This window comes from Monodon monoceros, unplaced genomic scaffold (assembly GCF_005190385.1).
Source record: "Monodon monoceros isolate NGI ecotype Baffin Bay Population unplaced genomic scaffold, NGI_Narwhal_1 Super_Scaffold_22, whole genome shotgun sequence".
Taxonomy (NCBI): domain Eukaryota; kingdom Metazoa; phylum Chordata; class Mammalia; order Artiodactyla; family Monodontidae; genus Monodon; species Monodon monoceros.
The window spans coordinates 98,694,620-98,719,009 of NW_021703779.1; the positions used below are offsets into that span (position 1 = coordinate 98,694,620).

Genomic DNA, 24,390 nt, shown 5'->3' on the forward strand with positions numbered 1-24,390 from the left:
AAAAAAAAAGCAAATGAGTATCTGCTTTTGTACTCTCAAAGGGAGAGCAAACACTAAGAAATTAGCTGGCAAGTTTGGGGGGACTCCTCAAATATTCAGTGTACCAAATTCTCCTTAGCGCTATCTAGTTTATTAAAATGACAGCCTGACATCAAGTACAACCAATGCAGAGAGAGAAAGCACGTCCACAGAAAACGACTGGGAAGAGATCAAACAAGCTACTTTCGGGGGTCGAGGATATAACAGGCATCTTCGCCTGGGCCTCCTTCCACAGGTGAGAACATCACAGGACACAAGGAAGGGACCTTTTGGTTAGAAGAACAAAGGGATGATAAGAAAACTAAAGCCTTTCTCTCCCAGTCTTGTCTCTCTTTGGATGACGAGTGCCATTCGAGGTGAATACTGATGGTGTGTCCAGCTTGGGGAAGCCAATTTTCTTATTCCTTTTCACTTTGAATGCACTTCCTCTGCTGGTTGCAGTATTAGTGATCACAATGGTCTTTGGGGGCGTAAATTGGTTTAGGCCCAGGCTGAGATTCTTCTTTCCCTCCAGAGTCCCAGATGGCAGATGGGCAAGAATGGGCTGGTTAAAGTTATATGCAGGGATGATATTTAGAATATTTGAGTACCAACTAATCAGAATAGATGCTCGATCATAAACAACCGGTGTCTGGGTACTACTTACTGAATATCAGCCTTAGCAATAAGGAAAACAAGACTGGTTTGGTGGGGAGGGAAACAGTTTTGATTCGTTGTAAAATTATCTATACAATTTTTTCTTTAATTTGCATTGAACCTCCCCAAAAGCATTACCTGGAAAGACGTGTTAATTAATCTTAATGGATAAATCCAATTTAGATTAAAGAAGGAATGTGAAATATATGTACTATACAGGAAACCCTTACGTCAAAAGGAACATTCCCAAAGCTTCCTGCTGCTATCATCACATTATAGCAAAAGAAGCCGTCTTTTCTAATAACTTCTTCTGATTCCCTTCATTGTTGCCTTTTCTCCCACAAATGCACCTCCCTTGTTTTCCAAGGTCTCCCACTCTTTATCCCAGTCACCTCAATAAATGTCTCTGCACTTCATTGTGATCCCCCCAACCTGATCAGTGACAATAAATGTACAGGTGGAACCAATGATAGACCTGTATCAAGAAAAAAAAATAAGCACTTTAAAAGAATGAGTTTAAAGAAAGACTACACCGAGTCTAAAGCACAGGGGCAGCTTCATTCTCTGATTAAATATGCTTTTATGTAAAAAAGAAAAGGGTTTGTTGCTTACCTTCATTCTGCTCTGTTTATTCTGTATAACTAAATTTAAACTGTAATATTTCCACCTCAATTACAAATGTTCTATTTCAGCAACCTTACATTAAATTGGGCTCTACGGGCTAGCCTGTAATCCTCCATAACAGTAATAATGTGGGGAAAACGCTAGATGTTACAAATTCCAAACGGCAAACAAATGGTAAACAAAAACTTTGGCTACAACCTGTTTGTAAATCAGGGAGTGGCTGCATGGGATTTAGCATGCTGTAGTTATGCAGTGTCATAAGACAAAAACTAATGTAACTTTTGTAGGTATGTAACTAAACAAAGGTAAATTTCCATTATCTCCATGATATATGACAGTAAATGTTTTTAGTTTTATAGAAAATTTTACCTACTCTGCTTTATAACCTTCATTGTCATCCTTCTGTTTTCTTTTCATGCTCCTCTTTTCTATAACTACCAAGAAAATCACACAGCAAGAACAAAAGTACCAGATACTATAAACTCTAATACTAATTACAACCCTAAGATAAAAGTATTACTGCAAAGGAAGGCAAAGGTCGGAGGGGAGGGGTTCTTGTTCTATTGAGCCTGATGCTCCCTTATAGAAAACTGGTGTCTCTATCGCACCAAAGGCAAGTGGGGCTTTATTATTGGTTGTTGTGTGTGTTTTTTTTTAAGCAATATAGAGCTGTTCATTTTATTTTTTAATTTTAATTTTATTTATTTTTAAATTTTATTTTTAATTTATTTTTATTTTTGGCTGTGTTGGGTCTTTGTTGCTGTGCGCAGGCTTTCTCTGGTTGCGGCGAGCGGGGGCTACTCTTCATTGCCATGCGCGGGCTTCTCATTGCAGTGGCTTCTCTTGTTGCAGAGCATGGGCTCTAGGCGTGTGGGCTTCAGTAGTTGTGGCATGCGGGCTCAGTAGCTGTGGCACGTGGGCTCTACAGCGCAGGCTCAGTAGTTGTGGCGCACCGGCTTAATTGCTCTGCAGCATGTAGGATCTTCCCGGGCCAGGGCTCGAACCCGTGTCCCCTGCATTGGCAGGTGTATTCTTTTTTTTTTTTTTTTTGTGGTACGCAGGCCTCTCACTGTTGTGGCCTCTCCTGTTGCGGAGCACAGGCTCCAGACGCGCAGGCTCAGCGGCCACGGCTCAGGGGCCCAGCCGCTTCACGGCATGTGGGATCTTCCCGGACCGGGGCACGAACCCATGTCCCCTGCATCGGCAGGCGGACTCTCAACCACTCCGCCACCAGGGAAGCCCGGCAGGTGTATTCTTAACCACTGCGCCACCAGGGAAGCCCTTAATTTTTATTTTAAAAAAAGTTTTATTGGAGTATAGTTGATTTACAATGTTGTGTTAGTTTCAGGTATACAGCAAAGTGAATCAGTTATACATATACCCACTCTTTTTTAGATTCTTCTCCCATGTAGGTCATTACAGCGTACTGAGTAGAGCTTCCTGTGCTATACAGTAGGTCCTTATTAGTGATCTATTTTATGTATAGTAGTGTATATCTGTCAATTATTATCATATTGAAAGTTATCATTCAAAATTAACATATAAATGCTTAGTGGATGATTTGCTGACTCACATTTTATGTACCACTGCTCCTCTTCATCCACACACATGGTTAAGTTCGGATACAAAAGAACTGTGTTCGAAGCTAATTTTTCTTTCTAGACGCTCAAACCCAAGTAGTGTTTTGGTTATATGAACTATAATCCTACTATATCATTAAAAACATAAACCTATTTCCTCAAAACATTTGGGTTAAGCACACAATCATGAGGCTGTTATATTTTTAAATTATCTAAAATAACTTAGCTTGTGGGAGAAATAAAAACAAATCTACCTTTGAAAAATATTTATATTATCTTGAAACTTTCAGTTCTTATACAGAGGAAAGGCACCCAGGGCTACTGTTTTTCCTGATTCATTTGACTGCTGAGAAGGAAAGGGGTAATAGAGTAAGCCGGAATATTTAACTAAGATATGGAATGCATGAAAGAAGGATAAAGGAAAAGTTGGATTTTATATAATCCTTAAACTAATAATCCACCAACTTTTCTCAAAAATTAGCATGGATTCTGAGAGGGAAGATTTCCAACATAAAATCACATAGACATATCCTAAGCAAACAGGATGAAAGACAAGTAAACAGTATGGTACTAAGAAAATAGCTGTTTCCTCAAAGCTCATAGGCAAGAAAGTTCTAAAATGAAGAGTGTTGGCGTAAACTATAGCACAAGTAAGCTTTGTCAGGGACATGTCTCTTCTCCTTTAGAAACGGGCTTTAGGATATCTGCAGAGACACTAGGAATGAAAAACATAACCTTTAAGACAATATTGAGTGTTTATAAAAATGAAGAAATTTTCAAAAGGGCAAAAACATAGTTATAATAAATGCTTCAAGGAGGTTAAGGAACCAACAACATTCTAATTACAGGAAATTTGTCAATATTGCAAAATTACTATGATATCATCTTGAGATAAACTTGCTTTAAATAGAGTTATCTAGAACAAAATTCTTTTTTTTTGTTTGTTTGCTTGTTTTTGTTTTGCGGTACGCGGGCCTCTCACTGTTGTGGCCTCTCCCGTTGCGGAGCACAGGCTCCGGACGCGCAGGCTCAGCGGCATGTGGGATCTTCCCGGACCGGGGCACGAACCCGTGTCCCCTGCATCGGCAGGCGGACTCTCAACCACTGCGCCACCAGGGAAGCCCCCAAATTATTTTTTAATACCGTTATTTTGACGTGTATATTTTTATAACTTCACAAATCATGCTTTACCCGGTTTGGTTCTTTTCTTTCAAACTAAGGAACTGATCACAACGAATATCTTAAGTGATAAGTACAATAGGTCAACAGTGTCTATGGTTAGTGATTAGTTCCAAGGAAATTATGACACTGTACCTAGTTTGGCTCAGGACAACCACGTATTGCTAAGATCAGTGCAAAGCAATGTTAAGAACTGATAAGTGTAAGTATCAAGTGTTATTAATTTAAGGGTCTCAACTAAAATGAGGCACTGTCCTCAGGAACCGGGTGACTGTAAGTAGTTCACTGATTGGTGGTTGTATGTACCCTCTTTTATCTATTAAAAAAGGCTGAAAATGACTCAGTAGGTGATGTGTCTCTATAGAATCAAGACTCATATCCTTACAGATTTACACATCGATGTTACTTCTTCTCAGGATCCAACTCCCATATTTAAAGGAAGAAAAAAATGACTGAGTCTATCTTAAAAGACTTCTAGAACCTCAGATTACTTTCCCACAGAATTCCATTTAAGGAACATGTTTGTATAAAATCATTAAGGTACATAAAACCAAATTATAATACGTAACGTTAACAAAGAGGTTAAGGAATATATCGTTATCAAACACTATTACTGTCTAATGTCATTTGATTACACAGAAGGCTTTTCTTAAATGATTCTATTTTGTAAAAATGCACCTGTAATATTTTCCCATCGACCTGCTTCTAGACCATATACGACATGACACCTCTCTCTAATGGCCAGAGTTTCACGTCTATACAACAGATTCATGAGTCTACTCTAAACAGGCTATGATGGAGTCCACCGCAGGAAAAGATTTGATTTGAAAATGTCTTACCCCAGATATGAGAAATACTTTGCAGAAGTCCAAAACCGGCAGAATCTGTAGAAAACTGGCAGCTTCCAGTGTGTCTTGAAGGTTGTCCATATTAAGAGAAAGCTTTGCAGTGTAAATGAAATCAATAATTTTCCTTAAACCGACTTTGCTCACGCCATGAAGCTTAATGCACATTAAATCTTGTTCTTTCATTCCACCTTAAATAAAAAGACATTCCATTAAATGACCGTGGATAATTTAATTAAGGTCAAACTCACTTCTGCTGCTAACTAGATATGATAAAATCAGGGAAATTTTATTCTGTGCAGCATTTGTATCAGAGTCAGGTTTCTTCATATTTTACAGTTAAAAGAGAGTACTTAAAAAGGAATATCTTTATACTAATGGAGGTGGTATACAATGCAAGTGCTTCCAAAATGTTCTCCTGTCACTTCAGATCTTCTGATGGATTAGAGATTGTATTAGTGGGGATTGTATTAATCTCTGATGGCCCATTCAGATATGTGTCTGGGAAAGCAAAGCTATGAGATAAAGGTGGACAGAAGAATAAGAAAGGTACATCCGTTTTCCAGGTTAAAAAAGGGCCACCCACAACTGTACACACTGGGTGTCTATTCCTTTTGAAACTCCTCTTTCTTCTTGTAAAGACACTGACCAAAAGAACTGAATCTTCCTTTACCAATACAAGGATTTAAACACGTATTTTTCATACTGTTTTAACGTGGAAGCAGAGTTTAGAAAGGCACGCTACCTGTGAACATAGCCTTGAAGTAATCACTAGCAGAGGCCATCATGACTCTGTGCACAGGGAAGGCGTCATCTGTGTCCCCTGGCATCAGGGTCACGTCACAGAGCAACCCTTCAAGTCGGAGCTGGTCAAACCCCTACAACAAGAACATGAGATGAGCCGCTCGGCAAGGTAAAATGGGAATACAGATCTCTGTGTGCTAGAATCCTCTTGACGTATTAATGTGTGGGGAATATATTTGGAACATAAAGCCGGTGGAATAATGACTCAGAAGAAGAAAAAACTGAACAGCTTACTTGATATGTGGCGATATATATTTAACTCACTGTAGAAAAAAGATAAAATTAAGATTAATTTGGATTAAGAACAAATAAGGAAAGAGTATATACATTCACTTATTTATATAACCATTGGCTCTCACAGTATTTTGAAAAACAAAATTACCATGTACACTTTATTTTGCCGTGTGCAGAATTAGTTCCAGTTTGTGAAGAAGGAAAGAGTTCTGGAGATGGATGGTGGTGACGGATGTACGTTATGAATGTATTTAATACTGATGAACAGTACACTTCAAAATGGTTAAGATGGTAAATTTTATGGTATGCATATTTTATCACAAAAAAATGGAGAATAAAAAAAGAGTTTTGCAAGATGGAGTCTGTAGTTTCAAAAATGGAAATGTACTGTTATAAAAAATCCTGAAGACACTCATACAAATTACTTTTATTTATTTATTTATTTTAATATATACAGCAGGTTCTTACTAGTTAAATTTATTTATTTGTTAGTTTATTTATTTATTTATGGCTGCATTAAGTCTTCGTTGCTGCGCACGGGCTTTCTCTAGCTGCGGCGAGCGGGGGCTACTCCTCCATGCGGTGCGCGGGCTTCTCATTGCGGTGGCCTCTCTCTGTTGCAGAGCACCGACTCTAGGTGCACGGCCTTCAGTAGTTGTGGCATGCGGGCTCAGTGGTTGTGGCTCGTGGACTCAGTCTCAGTAGTTGTGGCACACGGGCTTAGTTGCTCCGCGGCACGTGGGATCTTCCCGGACCAGGGCTCAATCCCGTGTCCTCTGCATTAGCAGGAGGATTCTTAACCACTGCACCACCAGGGAAGTCCTACAAATTACTTTCTAATAATATAATGTAATATAATAATGTAATACAACAAGAACTAATAGCAAGGATTATTCTATCCCCTTCTTATTTTAATGACCCCAAATAAAACTTTTATTTAAAGTCGTGTTTCATGGATTTAAGAAGCAAAAGGCACGACATACTGAAGAATGCAGTTTCAGAAATAGTGATCCTGCACATATGTATAATATAAATCTTAGTCTAAACATCTTCTCGTCATAATTTTTAAATTGCTTTTTAAAGAAAATGCTTGAATCTACAGAACTAGAACTTCAAAGAAATAATGTGATCCAGCCACTTTCTCTCTGGAGAGAGATATAAATATTTTTACTCCAAAAATATTTATACATTATACATATACTTTAGAACAGGATTATGTATCATACTTTCCTCTCTCCAACAGTGATTGACATATGTTTTTGTTCACAAATATCAACTCTTTCACAAATGCCCCTTTTCCTTTGTAAACACAAACATTTCCCCCCCCCCCCCGCGCCCCCTCAATATTTTCCTTTCTCCTTTGCTAAATCATCTCCTGTTCCTGTTATTTAGAGAAGTTGAGGTAAAAAGAGATGTCCATTTTAGGGAACTATTTTCATGGAGAAGGTAGGCAGTGGCTTTTTGAAAATTCACATATGGAGTCTAAATTGCAGTAAGTTTAAGGGGATTGCCTTTCAAACGTAGGTGAGCACACGAGAATTGGGAAGTCCTGAATGCGACCACTGGGGCTGGGGATGGGATGGCCAAGCCACTGAGGAGGAGGGAACCATCAGGTAGAAGAGCTGAGGGACTAGGATGTTTGAATTCCCCAGGGCTTGGCACATAGTTGGCACTTAACAAATGTTCAGTTAATGCTTGACCAAACAAACCAGACTTTACCCAGAAGCCACCACTTGGTACTAAAAACAACAACAACGGGCTTCCCTGGTGGCGCAGTGGTTGAGAGTCCGCCTGCCGATGCAGGGGACACGGGTTCGTGCCCCGGTCCGGGAAGATCGCACATGCCGCGGAGCGGCTGGGCCCGTGAGCCATGGCCGCTGAGCCTGCGCGTCCGGAGCCTGTGCTCCGCAACGGGAGGGGCCCCAACAGTGAGAGGCCCACGTACCGAAAAAACAAAAACAAAAACAACAACAACATGTAGAACTTGAATTTTGTAACAAGCTAACTAGAAACCAGGAACTTTATTTGTGAACCTACTCTCAATAATAAAATAAATTGTGCCTATAGTGCTTATTTGTGGTAAACTGTACAGGCCAAGATGAGAGAAGAGGAATTGAACCAGGGTTTGGGGGGAAAAGGTTGGCTCCCAAAGGCTTGGCTTTTTTCTCCTTCAGATAAATTTCAGGTTTAAAAAATTTAGATATATGTTTGTTGTAAAAATACAGAAGGATAAAAATAGAAAAGTAAAGTCCACCTCTTCTACTTACTAAGAGTAACTACTGTTAGCAGTTTAGTATATATACTTCCAGGCCACTTTCTACACATATGCATATAGGAATTTTTAAAGTAGGATACTACACTTACTGTTACGTATCTTTTTTGGGGGGGGCGGGGGGCCCTCCGGGCCGCACAGCATGCGGGATCCTAGTTCCCCAACCAGGGATAGAACCTGCGCCCCTGCAGTGGAAGCGCGGAGTCTCAACCACTGGACCGCAAGGGAAGTCCCCTGTTACGCATTTTTTAAATTCACCTGGGCTTCCCTGGTGGCGCGGTGGTTGAGTGTCTGCCTGCCGATGCAGGGGACGTGGGTTCGTGCCCCGGTCCGGGAAGATCCCACATGCCGCGGAGCGGCTGGGCCCGTGAGCCATGGCCGCTGAGTCTGCGCATCCGGAGCCTGTGCTCCGCAACGGGAGAGGCCACAACAGTGAGAGGCCCGCGTACCACACACACACACACACACACACACAAATTCACCTGAGTGTGTAACACGGACAGCCCTGTGTCTCAGTACACACAAATCTACTTCATTCTTTTTAGTGGATGCACAGAATTTCATGGGGTATGGGGTCTGCCATAATTATTCATCCATTCCTCACTTTTGGTCTCTCAACTTTTGCTATTACAAGCAATGCTGCAATGACCTTCCTTGTACATATACTTACTTGTGTGAGTAGATCTGTGGGAGATATTCCTAGAAGTGGAATTGTTGGTTTAAACAACATATACTTTTAAAGTTTTAATAGCTACTGGCAAGTTAAAGCATATAGTTTATCTTGGGAAATTTATCATACCTTGGGTACTGGCAAAAAAGAGAGATGTCAAGATACCCATCAGATGAAACTAGGTACAGTATGCCATCTTACTTTATTTTTATTCAGCAAATAACTTTTGAATCTTCCTCTCTAAGGTATATGTGGATAATATCTTTGAAAGGCAATCATGGCTTCTTCAGTCAAAAGCAATGATTTTATCTAATCAGTTATTTTCTTCCACTAAAAAAAAAACCCAAAACCTTCTCGGCTCATTTGCTGGCCCTCCTGCCTTTAAAATATTCCTACAAATATTTTATACTGAGAACTGAGTAATGTCAGTAGGCTTCTTTCCTACTATTTATTATTCCTTCTTTTCCCCTTTGAGAAAAGGCATGGCTAATGTTTCCTGTATCATTACCTGTGTCATTTCTCATTTGGTCCATATTCCATTAAAACTGCTTGTTGAGGTTTCTACTCAATCTTTAAAATCTCGACAGTTCAGCTAAGACACCAGGAGCTTTTACCCTCTTCACAGATTTGATCATTTTGCTTCCATTTGCACTATTAAAAAAAAAAAATCCTCTAACCATTCTCAGTATAATCTGGCATCCCCACAGAAAGGAAGCTGAGGCTCCTAGACCACTTTTTTCACATTCTGAGTATTTTCTATCCTAAGCTTAATTTATCTACCTTTGGCAAACTGTCCACTTTTGAGAGGTTTTGCATTTGTTTTCACTGCATGTAAAGTAGTTTCCCTTTCTATACATTTCATAACCTTTATTTTCAAATGCACAAATAATCCCACTATCCAATTCCATATTTGCTAATTTTATTCCTGATTATTGCTGTCCTTATCCAAATAAGATCTGTCAATTCAGACTGTTTTCATACAGACCTAAATATCTTGTTTGCATGTTGTTATCTGTACTATCCCAGCTGTGTCTAAAGAGAAAAAAAACTAAAGTTCCTCTACAACATACTTTGTCGTACAGAAGTACAGTCATTTTTCTAAACAACTTTTATACTCTAATCTTGTGAAGAATGTACACATGAAAAGAAGTGGGGCAGGGGGGACTTCCCTGGTGGTTAAGACTCTGCACCTCCAAGGCAAGGGGCGCGGGTTTGATTCCTGGTCAGGGAACTAAGATCCCACATGCTGCACAGCACGTCCAAGAAAATATAAAAATAATACAAAATTAAAAAATAAAAATAAGAAAAGGGGGGGTCGTTCTCTTCCACAATTCTCATCTACCCTCTGTACGTCTACCTTTTGCTTTCACTGTTATAATCTTTCCCCCTATTTAACTCTAGGAATATTCTTGAAGATACCTTGCACACTTAAAATGTGTCCTTTTATTATAAAATCATTTTCTTCCACCAAATTTGTACTGATTCCTCTTGCCAGAATTCTATAAACATTTTTGTCTATTTCTGCATGCTAATCCACGATATACAGATACAGCTGTGTTTTATGCAAAATTGCTCAAAGTTTCCCATTAGTCTTTTTGGAGTGTCTTTAAACTGTTTTTACTGCTTTAAACTCAACTTCTTTCTAACTCAATCCTTATCTTAGTTTTCTAATTTTCTATTTTTTTCTGAGCCTTGGGTTCTATTTATGAGGGGATTATTGTCTGTTCTCAATTTCTTTACTCTATTATTTCCCTTTCCCTCTTCTATTAACATCCCCATATCTTCTTTTTTATTTCTTCTTTACATCCTTTTAGGGAAAAAATAAGCATTAAGAAAAAGGTTCTTAAAAAAAAGGTTCTTCTCTTCTCTGTAGTAAATTTACCTAATATATCGAAACTTCAAATACTATTAAATAGAGGGAGGTACATATGTCATACTCTGAAGGACTGAAACATTTTAAATGAGTTTGATAAATTTTTAAATGGTCACGATAAAAGAGAGGAGGGTATGTACTGACATTACACAACTATAATATAGAAACCTGATGAGCTACAAATAATGTATACCAAAAGTTGGTTGGATGTCAATAGCTTTCAAAATAAATAGAATGCTACTGTGGAAAAAAAGGTAGATTGACACTCTCACGTATTAAAAAGTAATCTGATAAGCACATCTTTCCACTAAATTCTGCATTGGCAATAACTTACTAGCAGATTCTACCTAGTTTTGATCAGCGTAATTTCAAAAAGGAAGTGGAGTAAAAAGGAAATGCATCCTAAGAAGAGCAATAAAAATTATTAACTTTAAAATTGTTTTATGAACAAAGATTAAGGAACTAAAAGAAGAGAAGGTAGAGGAATAGGTTTACTCTAATCTTTAAGTAAATGTAATGTATTTGATCAAAGCAATATTACAGTCATGTTTTTATGAGACACTGTTCATTTCATTCAGAGGACAGAAAAGGAACAGATATTAATTAAAACTCTATTCTCATTATATAACACTGCTTGGAGTTTAAAAACTGCTAATGGCTTTCCATCACTGCATTATATCATCATATAAGGCTTTAAAGACTTCTCTAATCTGGCCCCAACTCAACCGTTCAACCTTATTTTTCATTATTTCCCTAAGTATGCTGACCCATCTTATCAGGTTGTTCTCCAGACTACCTCATCGGTAAAAACCCAGGCTTACTCCTTTTCCAGTACCTTTATTTATGCCAATTTATTGTGCTAAATTATGCTATTTTATTCTATTTTTCACATAGACTATCCTCCCTCCTTCAAAGCCGAGTTCAAATTTGACCTCCTATGTAAAGCTATCTCTAACCAAATCTCTAAAAGACTTAGGCATCTGGAGTCTGTAATTAAATTTAGCATTTAATTACAGCTGACCCTTGAACAACATGGGTTTGAACTGCACAGATCCACTTACATGTGAATTTCTTTCAATAGTAAATATTGATACTACAGTACTACACGATCTGCGATTGGCTGAATCTGGAGATGCAGAACTGCGGATATGTAGGGCCGACTGCATGGAGGGCTGGCACTCCTGACCCCCGCATTGTTCAAGGGTCAATGTATAGCCCATAGATTTCTGTTTCCAGCAAAGATGAACAGGGAGTGGATTTACCTTACTTCTTGAAACAACTCAAAATCAGGCAAAATATATAAAAAATAATAGTTTCAGGCTGGATGAAGGAGGAGATCTGTGAAAGAGGAGAAACAAGTTAGCGGAGCCCCATGATTGTTTACGGCCTGGAGTTTCCAGAGGTACAGGGAGTGGGAACCCAGGCGAAACCCAGCATTTTCCCAGGGTTGAGTGTCTTAGGGCAGCTAGGTTTGTAGGGCAGAATACAAGAGGGGAGCTCTGCACAAAGAGAGGGCTATGGAGATCTACAAACAATCCCCCCTCAAGTATATAGATGAGTACTGACGAGTGCATTTGTCTGGGGGAAAGAACCACCTAAAAGGAGCACAGGGAACACTCTTCAAGGTTCACCAAATGCTAGAAACAGATCCTATTCAAACCACAAGACTGGTAACCTCATAATGCTAGGGCTTTGGGTAAAGAACTCAAAAGGATTTGTCTCAGTACTGGGAAAAAGTTTGCTCTAGAATAAGTGTGAGGGTCCACCTCACAAAGCTTAAAAATAAATAGAAAATACATTAATGAAAACAGAAGAATTGGGGAAGAAATCAGAACGGAAAGTGCCACCAAACTCATGCTGAGTCCCCACCCTACTCCCTACTTTTCCCCCCAGTGTACCCGAGCCTGGACTTAAGCATCATATAACCTGAAGGCAGTCATCTGGGAGCAGACTGAGAAAGCTCTACTTCTGGCTGGAAGAGCAAGGAAAGGGATTCTGAAAGCTCACAGGGAGTGGAGAAAGATCCATTTCACTTTTCTTCCCTCTGTTTTCCTCTGAGCCCCAATCCCCAGGCAATTCCAAGGCACTGGTGGTGGCAACAGTGACAGTGGTAACAGTGGTGACAGCAAATTCCTAAAATTCTGAGAGGAACCTTTTTTGATCAGATGAAGTCCCAGCTTTCAGGCCAGAGGACCATAAGGAGAGCCCTACAGAACTGGGAGTACTGGGGAGATGGTGGAGATGGAGGATCAGGAAAAACGGACCCCACAAAATTCCACACCGTGGAATACTGCTTAACAATAAAAAGGAATAGACTACTGATACACAAAACAAAGTAAATGGATCTTGAAGATATTACACAAAGTAAAAGAAGCCAGTCTCAAGAGCTCACAGACTGTATGATGTCATCTACATAATATTCTCAAAAGACAAAAACACAGTGACAGAAAACAGATCAGTAGTATCCAGGGCTTAGAGGTAGGGATGAGTGTGACTACCAAGTGTAACAAGAGAGTATGTTAGGGGCTTCCCTGGTGGTGCAGTGGTTGAGAATCCGCCTGCCAATGCATGGGACACGGGTTCGAACCCTGGTCCGGGAGGATCCCACATGCTGTGGAGCAACTAAGCCCGTGTGCCACAACTACTGAGCCTGCACTCTAGAGCCCGTGAGCCACAACTACTGAGCCCATGAGCCACAACTACTGAGCCCGCGTGCCACAACTACTGAAGCCCACGCGCCTGGAGCATGTGCTGCACAACGAGAGAAGCCACCGCAATGAGAAGCTGGTGCACCACAACGAAGAGTAGCCCCCGTTCACCGCAACTAGAGAAAGCCCCCACATGCAGCAACAAAGACCCAACACGGCCCAAAATAATAAATAAATAATACAATAAATAAATTTATTAAAAAAAAAGAGAGAGTACGTTAGGATAATAGAACAGTCCTGCATCTTAATTGTGGTGATGATTACATGAAACAGTATATCTGTAGAAACTCACATATGTATAGATCAATTAAAAAAAATCAGTTTTACTATATGTTAGTTAAAAATAAAAGTAAAATGATGGCAAAAGATATGCCAAGCTAACAAGAATTAAAAGAAACCTGGCATGACTATAATATCAGACAAAATAGATTTCAGAGCAAAGACTATTATCGGTCTGATGAAAGATCTCAGCTTCCTCGAGAAACTAGAAAGAGCAGAGCAAATTAATTCCAAATTAAACAGGAGAATGGAAATAATAAAGATCAAAGTGGAGATGAGTGAAATATAAAGCAGGAAAATAGAGAAATGTTTAAAAAGCAACCAAAAAGCTGGTTCTTTGAGAAGATTCATACATCTGATAAAACTCCAGCCAGGCTGATTAGGGGGGGAAAAAAATAGAGAAAACACAAATTATCAATAACAGCATTGAGAGAGGTGATATCAGTAGAGACTCTACAAATATTAAAAGGATAACAAGAAAATATGAACAACTGTATGCCCATAAATTTGACAACTCAGTTGAAATGGACAAATTCTTTGAAAGACACAAGTTGCTAATAATTACTCTAGAAGAAATAGATAAACTGAGTAGCCATATATATACTATAAAACTGAATTTTCACTGGTTAATTCTACCTTACATTTAAGGAAGAAATAGCACCAATTCTACAAAAACAGATCCAGAAACTTAAGAGGCGGAAACATGTCCCAATTCATTCTACAAGACCATTATTATCCTACTGAAACCAGACAAAGATAATCAAAGAAAACTAAGACCAAAGACCCTCATGACCATAGATGCAAAAATTCCTACTATATCAAATCAAATTTAATAATATATAAAAAGGATAATACATCATGAGCAAGTGGGGTTTATTCCTATAATGCATGGTTGCTTTAGCATTCAAAAATCAATGAATATAATTCACATTAATAGACTAAAAAAGAAAAATGATAAGATCATCTCAATAGGTGCAAAAACGTGTTTGACAAAATCCAACATCAATTTCTGATTTGAAAAAAACCCCACAAAACTCTCAGCAAACTAGGAACAGAAAGAAACTTCCTCAAATCTATACCTAACCTAACATCACACTTAATGGTGAAAGAATGAATGCATTCCCCCTAGTATTAGGACAAAGCAAGAATGTACACTCTGATCACTTCTATTCAACATTTTTCTGGAGTTTCTACCCAGTGCAATAAGGCAAGAAAAAGAAATAAGAGGCATCAGACTGGAAAGGAAGAAATAAAACTATCTTTATTTATAGGTAAAATGGTTGCCTATGTAGAAAATCCTAGAGAATCTACAAAAAAACTTCTAGAACTAATAAGTCAGTCTTTCAAGGTTGCAAGGTACAAGATGAATAATCAGTAACAAACAGTATTTTATATACTAGCAAGAGACAATCAGAAATTGAAAGTATGTATTTGAGCATATTTAACTCTCAGTTGGTATGTACTGGTCCTCTCTATCACTTAAAACATGCTAAATATCAAAACAACAAAAAAACTCATTTGAAAGAGCAGGGTAATGATACACTAAAGTGGCCTAAAAGGAAAGGTGGTAGACTCTCTTCCAACTTATATACTAAAGATACACACTCAATTGGAAGTATTAGAATAACCTATTGTACCCTAACCTGAGGACCTGAAGAACTATCCCCAAGAAAAATTATATATTCATTTCCCTATATTCTAGGTGACATTCAGGAAACTGAAATAAAGAAATAAAAAGTATCATTTTAATAAAAACGTCAACAATCTGGATTATTCAAGTTCCTCTTTTATAAAATATAACTTATTCTAAAATCATTATGCCTTTCTTATGCTAATAATATATTTTAAAAGTTGCTTATCTTATGATCATAAAACTTTTAAATAGGGTACAGTTCATCAACATGACACGATCAGCAACCCAAACATTTACCTTAGGATAAGTATTTCATGAAGTTAGCCCACTGGAAAGCAATGCAAGTTAATTTGTATAGGCTCTTGAGAAAAGCCATTTCTTTAGCAGTCTATTACATAGATAATAACTTGAGACAATACAACCAAATCTGTCATTGACTTTACAACTAAAGTTGAACAGAGAAAATAAATAGGTAAAATGGAGGGCAGTATGGAAGAGCAATCTGATAGACACCAATCTTAACATGAGAAAATATCCATTAGGCATCTAGACATCTGGAGCTGGGAGGCGTTTTCAAGCTTGATAGGCTGAAACATGGTACTCTACTTATGGCCTCCTTGTCCTAACAGGGATGTTTCCAAATGGCAGTTAACATTTTTTTCTCTTTGGTTCCCCCATTCACCCCCATTTTGACAGGGGAAGGGAGGAAGGGCAGGCAGGCATGAAGACACTCTGTGTAATTCTGTTATTTCTATTAAGAATAAAATCTTTACTGTATCATTCGTGCCAAATTATCTTTTAGCCTTTAATATATCTTTTTATATTTATATTCAGTGAAAACTTAATATTTAAAGACATTAAAAAGAGAATAGATTTTAGAGCAAGATTAGAAGAAATACAAATTTACATTTAGAAAACCTGTGTTCAAGTCCTGGTTTTTGTCCCTTAGTGGGCAAGTGAATTTGGGCAAGCCTTCTAACTTGCCTGAGCTTCAGTTTCCCAATCTATAAAATGGGGATAATAATTGTTGCCTTTTGTACATCACAAAATTGTTTCACATATTAATGAGGCAAGCATATGTGAAAGGGACTTATAAGTGCTATCCAAATTCATTTATTCCATAAACAATATCAATAAGAGCAGTAAAAAGCACTGGGTACTTCCTCTGTGCCAGGTACTGGGCTAGGCTCTTTATATGTATTATCCCTTTCAATGATAATAATAATATTAATAATAAATAACAATAATTATAATCTATTGACATTTATTAATCATTCACCATGTACCCCAGCACTAGATCATACGCAGACAGAAACAACAAATTAGACTCTAGGTCTTGTGGATCTCACTGACAGGTAATATTGATGGGCTAAGAGGGGGGTAAAGCAGAAGCTGCCAACTCTGCCTAGGTTACACAAATTCCAGCTTTAAAAGGCATTGAAATTAGCTGTCAGAAGAACAGACCCATGGGAGAAACTGTTTTCAGACGTCTCACTTTGCAGAATTACCCACTGCATAACTGTAGTGGGAGGAATGTGAGTTTAGGCCGAAACTGGAATTCCAGTTTTACCGTTTACCATTTAAGATGGATCGTTATGAATAAATAGGGGTTTACCAGACCAAGAAATTTAAGTAAGGGCATTCCAGGGAGAAGGGATGAGTGCAAAGATACTTAAGTATAAAAGAATAACATATGTTTAGAGAATAATGAAAAATCAGAAGTCTTCCAGAAATTTGCCTTGACTATCTGTCCCATTAACTCTACTAAGGTAAAGCAGTAGCAAAGATCATGTGGTTGAATGGATAAAGGACTGAAGATTGGCAGAGCAGTTATGGAAGACCAATAAGGGACCACAAAACTGAAGGTGCTGGGAGAAAATACTTGCAAATCATGTATCTGCTAGGGGATTTGTGTCTAGAATATATAAAGAACTCTTACCACTGAATAATAAAAAGATAAAGAACTCAACTAAAAAAATGGAGAACTGACCTGAAGAGACAGTTCTCCAAAGATGATATACAAATGGCCATAAGCAAAAATGAAAAGATGCTCAATATCATTAGCACTCAGGGAAATACAAATCAAAACCGTAAGATACCACTTCACACCTTCTAGTATGGCAATAATCAAAAAGATAGATAACACATGTTGGCAAGAATATAGAAAAATTGGAATCCTCATACTTTACTGATGGGAATGTAAAACACAGTCACTTGGGAAAACACCCTGGCAGTTGTTCAAAAGATTAAACACAATGATATATCACCCGACAATTCCACTCCTAGGTATATACAAAAGATAGATGAAAACATGTCCATACAGACACTCACACATGAATGTTCACAGCATGATTATTCACAATAGCCAAAAAGTGGAAACAACCCAAATGTCCATGAATGGATGAATGGATTTTTATAAAAGTGGTATATCCATACAACGGAATATTATTTAGTCATAAAAAGGAAAAAGTACTGATGCATCCTATAGTGTGGAGGAACCTTGAAAACACCATGCTAAGTAAAAGAAACCAGTCACAAAAGACCATATATTGTATAATTCCATTTACATGAAATATATAGAATAGGTAAAACTACAGAGATAGACTAATGATCGTCTAGGGTTAGGAAAGGGGTTGGGGGTAGATGGGGAATGACTACTAATGGATACACACAAGATGATAATATAGATGAAAATTAAAGTTGTTACTTTAAAAAAATGAAGATGCTAAGAAGGGTATGATTTGATGAATCACCATAGTATGGGGTTTAAAAGATGTTAACAACCTGGGATAACAGGGTGAAGCCAAAGGATGGACGTTTTCCATGAGAAGTAACCACAGCTGTAGCAGTAGTAAAGGAGTGAGGGAAGTGAAATAATTCTTGATTTCACCAATTACTACTTAAGCAAACCCTGGTTAATCTTCCTTACTTGAGTAAAAGTATTTTGCACTGCTAACTCCATCATGAATTCTCCCGGAATTTGTTCAGAATTCTAGGAATTCAAGCCTATCGGGTATCAAAATTATTTCCAGGCACTTTCTTTGACAGCCTAGTTTCCAGAAGCCTATTCAGTGGAGACAGTCTGCTGGAGCAGATCAAGCCAACCAGATGGACACCTTCTTTGGCACACCCATCACTTCTGATCAACATTTCCTCTGACACCTTCCCTGTTTGGCTCAAATGGAAGGAAAATAAGTGTATATTTATTATGCACCTTACTTTCCCATAAATTGTCACATTTAATCCTCACATCCACTACGCACATTACCGATAAGGAAACTGGCCCGTAGGGGATAAAGATTTTCCCAAAGTCACATAACTAGCTGGTAAGTGGTAAAACTAGGATTCCACTTTTAGCCTAAACTCATGTCCTTCCTACTGTAGTTGTGCACTAGGGTATCCTTCAGAGTGAGACTTCTTTAAATAGTTTCTCCCCATGGATCTGTTCCCCTGACAGCTACTTTCAATGCCTTTTGAAGCTGGAGCTTGTGTGATTGCTAATTTTAAAACAATGATAACATTTACACATTAAACACTTCTCTAGCTTGTTCCCTTGACAACCATACACCTAAGATTAGATACCAAAAAACCCCAGTCTCTGTTAGTGCTTGGACTTAAAAAATCTCAGTTAGTGAGAACATAATTTTTAATAGACTTTTTTTTTTTTTTTTGCGGTACGCGGGCCTTTCACTGTTATGGCCTCTTCCGTTGCAGAGCACAGGCTCCGGACGCGCAGGCTCAGCGGCCATGGCTCACGGGCCCAGCCGCTCCGCGGCATGTGGGATCTTCCCGGACCGGGGCACGAACCCCTGTCCCCTGCATCGGCAGGCAGACTCTCAACCACTGCGCCACCAGGGAAGCCCTTAATAGACTTTTAAAGAGAGCATACAATGTTCTTCAATAGCAATATGGAGTGGTACCTCTACACCGCCACAGAAAATATTATAACATAAAAAATCAGTTGAAGAAAGAATGAGCTCTCGGGTTACTTTCACATCTCCATTCCTATCGCCAGCCTAGACCAACAAAGGCCAAGCTAAAACGTGACAGAGCTAAGGTTTCTAAGACCCACCTACAACTGTTTGGTCACCATTATATTTTTTAAGTTAGACACAAAAATATTTCCATAGTAAAAAAAAATGAAACAGTGCAGGATTACCCAGAGCAAAGTGTAAGACATCATTCACCAGCCTCCCTAATGTTTCCAGACCTTTTGCTATGCATTTACATGCACGTATATGTATACATATTGTATATTATTTCTACAAATAGATGGGATTATACAATATATATTGCCCTGTTACTTTTTTTTAAGCAGCTTTAAGATATAACTAACATACCATACAATACACCCATTTATTTTTTTTAACTTATTATTTTATATTGGGGTATAGTTGATTCACAGTGTTGTGTAAGTTTCAGGTGTACAGCAAAGTGATTCAGTTATACATATACATGTATCTATTCTTTTTTAAATTCTTTTCCCAATTAGGCTGTTACAGAATATTGAGCAGAGTTCCCTGTGCTATACATTGGGTCCTTGTTGGTTATCCATTTTAAATATAGCAGTGAGTACATGTCAATCCACCCATTTAAACTGTACAATTCAGTATATGTACAACCATCTCCACAATCAATTTTAGGATATTTTCATCACCTCAAAAAGAAACCCCGCATCCTTTAGCTATCATCCTTATATCCTCTGATTTTCTCCAATTCTGAGCAATCACTAGTCTATGTTCTGCCTCTGTACATTTCCCTATTCTGCAAATTTTGTATGAATGGAATCATATAAAATGTGCTCTTCGTGACTAGTTTCTTTCACTTAGCATAATGTTTTCCAGGTTAATCCACGTTGTAGCTTGTATCAGAAATTCACTCCCTTATATAGCCGAATAATATTCCATTGTGTAGCTATGCCACAGCTGTCCTATTATTTTTTCATCTAATATTTCCTTTCCATTCAGTACACACAGATCTAGCTCACTCTTTTTAGTGACTGCACAGTATTACACAGTTTTGATGCAACATAATTTAAGTAACCATTTCCCTACTGATGGATATTTAAGCTGCTTCCAGTGTGTCCCCATTATAACAATAACTTGTAATCTCCATATGATACATAGGGAGAAAGGGAGAGGCCATCTCTCTTGGTGTAAAAAGGACCCTGCCTCTAGAACTGTGTTTCCAAAAAGTATGCTCCCTGGACCTACAGCATCACCTGGAAACTTGTTAGAAATGCACATTTCTGGGCCCGACCCTCAGAGTTTTTGAATCAGAAACTCTGAGATGGGGCCCACTGCTCACTGTTTAACAAGCCCTTCTCCTTGTGATTCTGATATGCAATAAAATTTGAGGACCACTGTTGTAAACCTCTTTGCACTGCAGTGGCTTTCATTAGTTGGTTTAAGGTAAACTTTAAAAATTAGCAGGACCACAAAAATTGGCTTTAACACATGACTATGGTCATGGATAGGGCAGAAGTATAGCGGAGGGGTAAGTGAGTTTCTATGTTTCTTTAGAGAAAGTACTTTAATATAACAAAAAACCTCTTCCTTTCATGCTTTTCCTAACTGTTTGACCCCTTATTCTCTTCCTCCCGTAATCTTGTAAAACCAACAATTAAACCATTTACATAAACTAAGATACCAGGAGATGGGAAGCTTTTCCTTCCTGACCCTCTCATTTCTGTTGATGATATGATGAACCAGATCTCATTAGAATTGAAACACTGGAAAAATGAGATTTCAATGAATCACATATGGGAACTAGAAGAAAATTTAGAAATCTCCCACTCGAGAGTCATAGTCTGGAGATAAGGAAAATGAATCCCAGAGAAATTACATGACACAGCGAGACCACACAGCAAAGCGCAAGCTTCCGTCTCCCATTATGCTATATACTATACTATACACTATATACTGCTGGACTATCATGGTTCTTGACCAAGGATATGCATTCATACCAAATTCATCTGGGGAAATTTCTTTAAAAAATATATTTAGAAGGATTTATTTTCCTTAACTTACTAAGCTGAGAAGACTGATATAATTTGACTATATCTAAAAGGAATTTATGGACATCAAGCATTACACTATTGCTCTGTAACTCGGCAACATCCACCGAGGTCAGGGAGTGTCCACAATAGTCAGAAGTACTTGAACTGCTTATCCCTATGTTACACAGCCCCACATTGCAGGGTTTTGGTGTTCTTTTGGCTTTCTATTGTTTTTCTGTCCTCTCCTTTGATGTCAGTTATTACTTCTTGCATGTATCAGTGTGTTTGCGTCCAGTGGCCCTCACCCCTACTCCCATACCTACAATTGCCAATGTGAGTTGAGACACCAAATAAATACGATCTTGAGAACTATGATAAAGGTGATGGGAAAATAGGTTGTGAGGGAGGAACTAGAAACTTTAATATGGGGACTTTGTGATATTTACCTTGGCTGAGACATAATGAAAAGTCAACGTTGCCAGACACAACATTCTGTAAGAATGTGGCATGACAGCAAGACCTCCCTTACACAAATGAAACAAAGAATGAACTCAGAATTTTTTTTAACATCAGGAAGGTATGCAGTTCCCCCCCCTCAAGGTTTCTCCTCTATTTGTTTGCTCTTTGTTTTTTTTATTCATAAACTTTATTTTAAAGAGCAGTTTTAGGTTCACAGCAAAACTGAGCAGAAAGTACACAGAGTTCCCACAAACCCCCTGTCCACACACAGGCACAACCTCTCCCACTAGTGACATCCCACACCACAAAAACCCTGGGTGGTTTTTAAAGCTATGAATAATGCAACAGTGAGATTACCTGTAACACCACAGAACTGTGGGTATTGCTGGTAAAGATGCGTGTGGTTCCCGCCTTGGAAGACTGCAAATGGGAGGAGAGGCCCATTTCGCTGCTTCCAAGGGACAATTTCATGTGTTGGTCTTCCTCTTCCACTAGAGATCTGAAAAGGTTTTTAAATCAGAAAGAAAAACAAATGAAAACTTGTCATATAATTCACAACAACTGGATGATTTAGAGAAACAGACCCTCTCTGATTATGTGCCAATCATCTGACTATGGAATATACTGAATGTTGTTTCACTGTATTTTAGGCTCATACCATTCTACATCATAGAAGAAATAGATATATATTTGTAAAAAGCTTTCCGAGGTCAGAATAGATAAATGGGAACTGAGAAATCAATTAAAAGCTGGCTCAAAGCTATAATTACAAAGGGTTTGTTTCTCTAGTGCCAGAGTAATTGTTTTGGTATTGGGTTGTTTAGGTAGCAATACCAGCGAATTGTGTTATTCACAGTTAAAATTACTTTGGAATCCCTACTTTTAGAAAGATAAACGTAATATTTATCATGTATTGAACAGTCACTATGTATCAGGTACTTGCCAAGAAATTTACACACATGATCTCATATAATCCTCAAAACAATCCATTGCGACAGGTATTACTAGTATCTCCTTTTTATTAAGGGTAGGGAAAATGAGCTACAGAAGGGTTAAAAATTACTTACCTAAGGTCACAAAGTTATTAAAGGGACTGCACCAGGATTTGAATCTAAGTTTAGTCTGTTTCCAAACTCCAAAGACCCCATAAGTAAAAGTCAAAGATTAACTGTGGTATCCTAATACATTACTTCCTCTTGTGTTACTATAGTTCTAATCAACCCCAACTGAACAAAAAAATTTACACATGAAATAATTCCTTTTTCTAGCAGTATCTCTCACTAAATAATCACTTGGGATTATTTAGCCAAACAGCTACAGTGTAGTGGCCTTTTCATCTTTCCAAACAAACAAATAATAAAAATAATAAACGGAAGCTATGCCCGTGTATATATCACATTAGCAATTTTTCAGGGACCATAAAAAGCATTAGAGAACCTGTAGTCAACCTGTAGTTAGTTTCACAGAGAAAATGGCGAAATAATAGTTAAAGGCCTCAGGTTACACTAAAAATTGACCATTGTGGTACAACCTTTCATTATTCCTTAGACTAGGCAGACTTGTGTTTCCTTAAGTATACACTGCTAAAACTGTTTCTGAATCACCTGAGAGCAGGGAGCCCCATGCTTCTGAACGGGTTTGTGCATTCATGATGGGCAGACTGCTAAAATGGACATTAAGAAGGGAGAAAGGAAGAATGGATTTCCAAGTGCTAGAACTATGCCTTTTTCCTATTTATTTCTAACTTCCCAAAGGTTGAATTATTGGTTTCTCTAACTCGTGTCTATCCAATACCATAAAAATTTCACCTTTTCCCTACCATACCTATAATCTAAGTTGATCAGTTTTAATAGGAAAAAAAGTTTTACAACAATACCATACTTTTAACAAAGATCCTCCTTTTTGAATTTTGACACCAACCAAATGGCTTTAAATCCTGCAATAATTAGCAAAAATCCTGGCCTTAAGGGTGACATCAATTCTTCTTAACGATATTAGAGCCATAGTATAACCAAAAAATGAATTAATAATATATAACCATGTTTTATTCAACTCTCATGGATATTTAATAAAGAAGATAATAATTTAAATAAGATTTTAACAAGCATAAAAGAAAATGAATAGTTTTCCACTAGCTTCAGAAATAGCTTTTTAAAAGAAATTATATACATGATATATAGCATACATACATTTGCAGATACTTTTAACCAGCTTTCGCAGACAGACATTTAATTACAGAATCAAATGGAAAAGTGGGAAATAGATTGATGGTGACTGGTATCCCTAACCAGAAATTTTCCATTCATCCAGAATTATTTTAATGGGACATTCAAGCAGAATGTTTCATTAGTTTCTGTATTCCCTGCACAGAACCTGGCACATGAGAGGTTTAATATATGTCATCTGAATGAATACAGAATCTCATTTCTGTGGATCATTCCAGAGACATTTCTTTATCATGCGGTGCGTTAAATGACTGTCAATTATTATTTCACAGAACCACAGATGTAAACGGGACAGGAGTAAAGCTGAAACCGCACTGCCCCTATGACATATC

The 24,390-nt window shown here is 38.0% G+C and overlaps 1 protein-coding gene across 4 annotated transcripts in view; it reads right to left on the reverse strand.

Annotated features, from left to right (window-relative positions):
- Positions 1-24,390, reverse strand: part of KLHL13 (kelch like family member 13) — a 189,567-nt gene that overhangs the window by 16,447 nt on the left and 148,730 nt on the right. For all 4 annotated transcript variants that reach the window (XM_029241225.1, XM_029241226.1, XM_029241228.1 and 1 more), the window contains 3 exons: positions 22,191-22,332; positions 5,649-5,781; positions 4,898-5,094 (listed from right to left, as the gene is read on the reverse strand). In XM_029241225.1, coding sequence (XP_029097058.1) covers positions 4,898-5,094; positions 5,649-5,781; positions 22,191-22,332 — 472 coding nt within the window. The remainder of the gene's footprint in view (positions 1-4,897; positions 5,095-5,648; positions 5,782-22,190; positions 22,333-24,390) is intronic.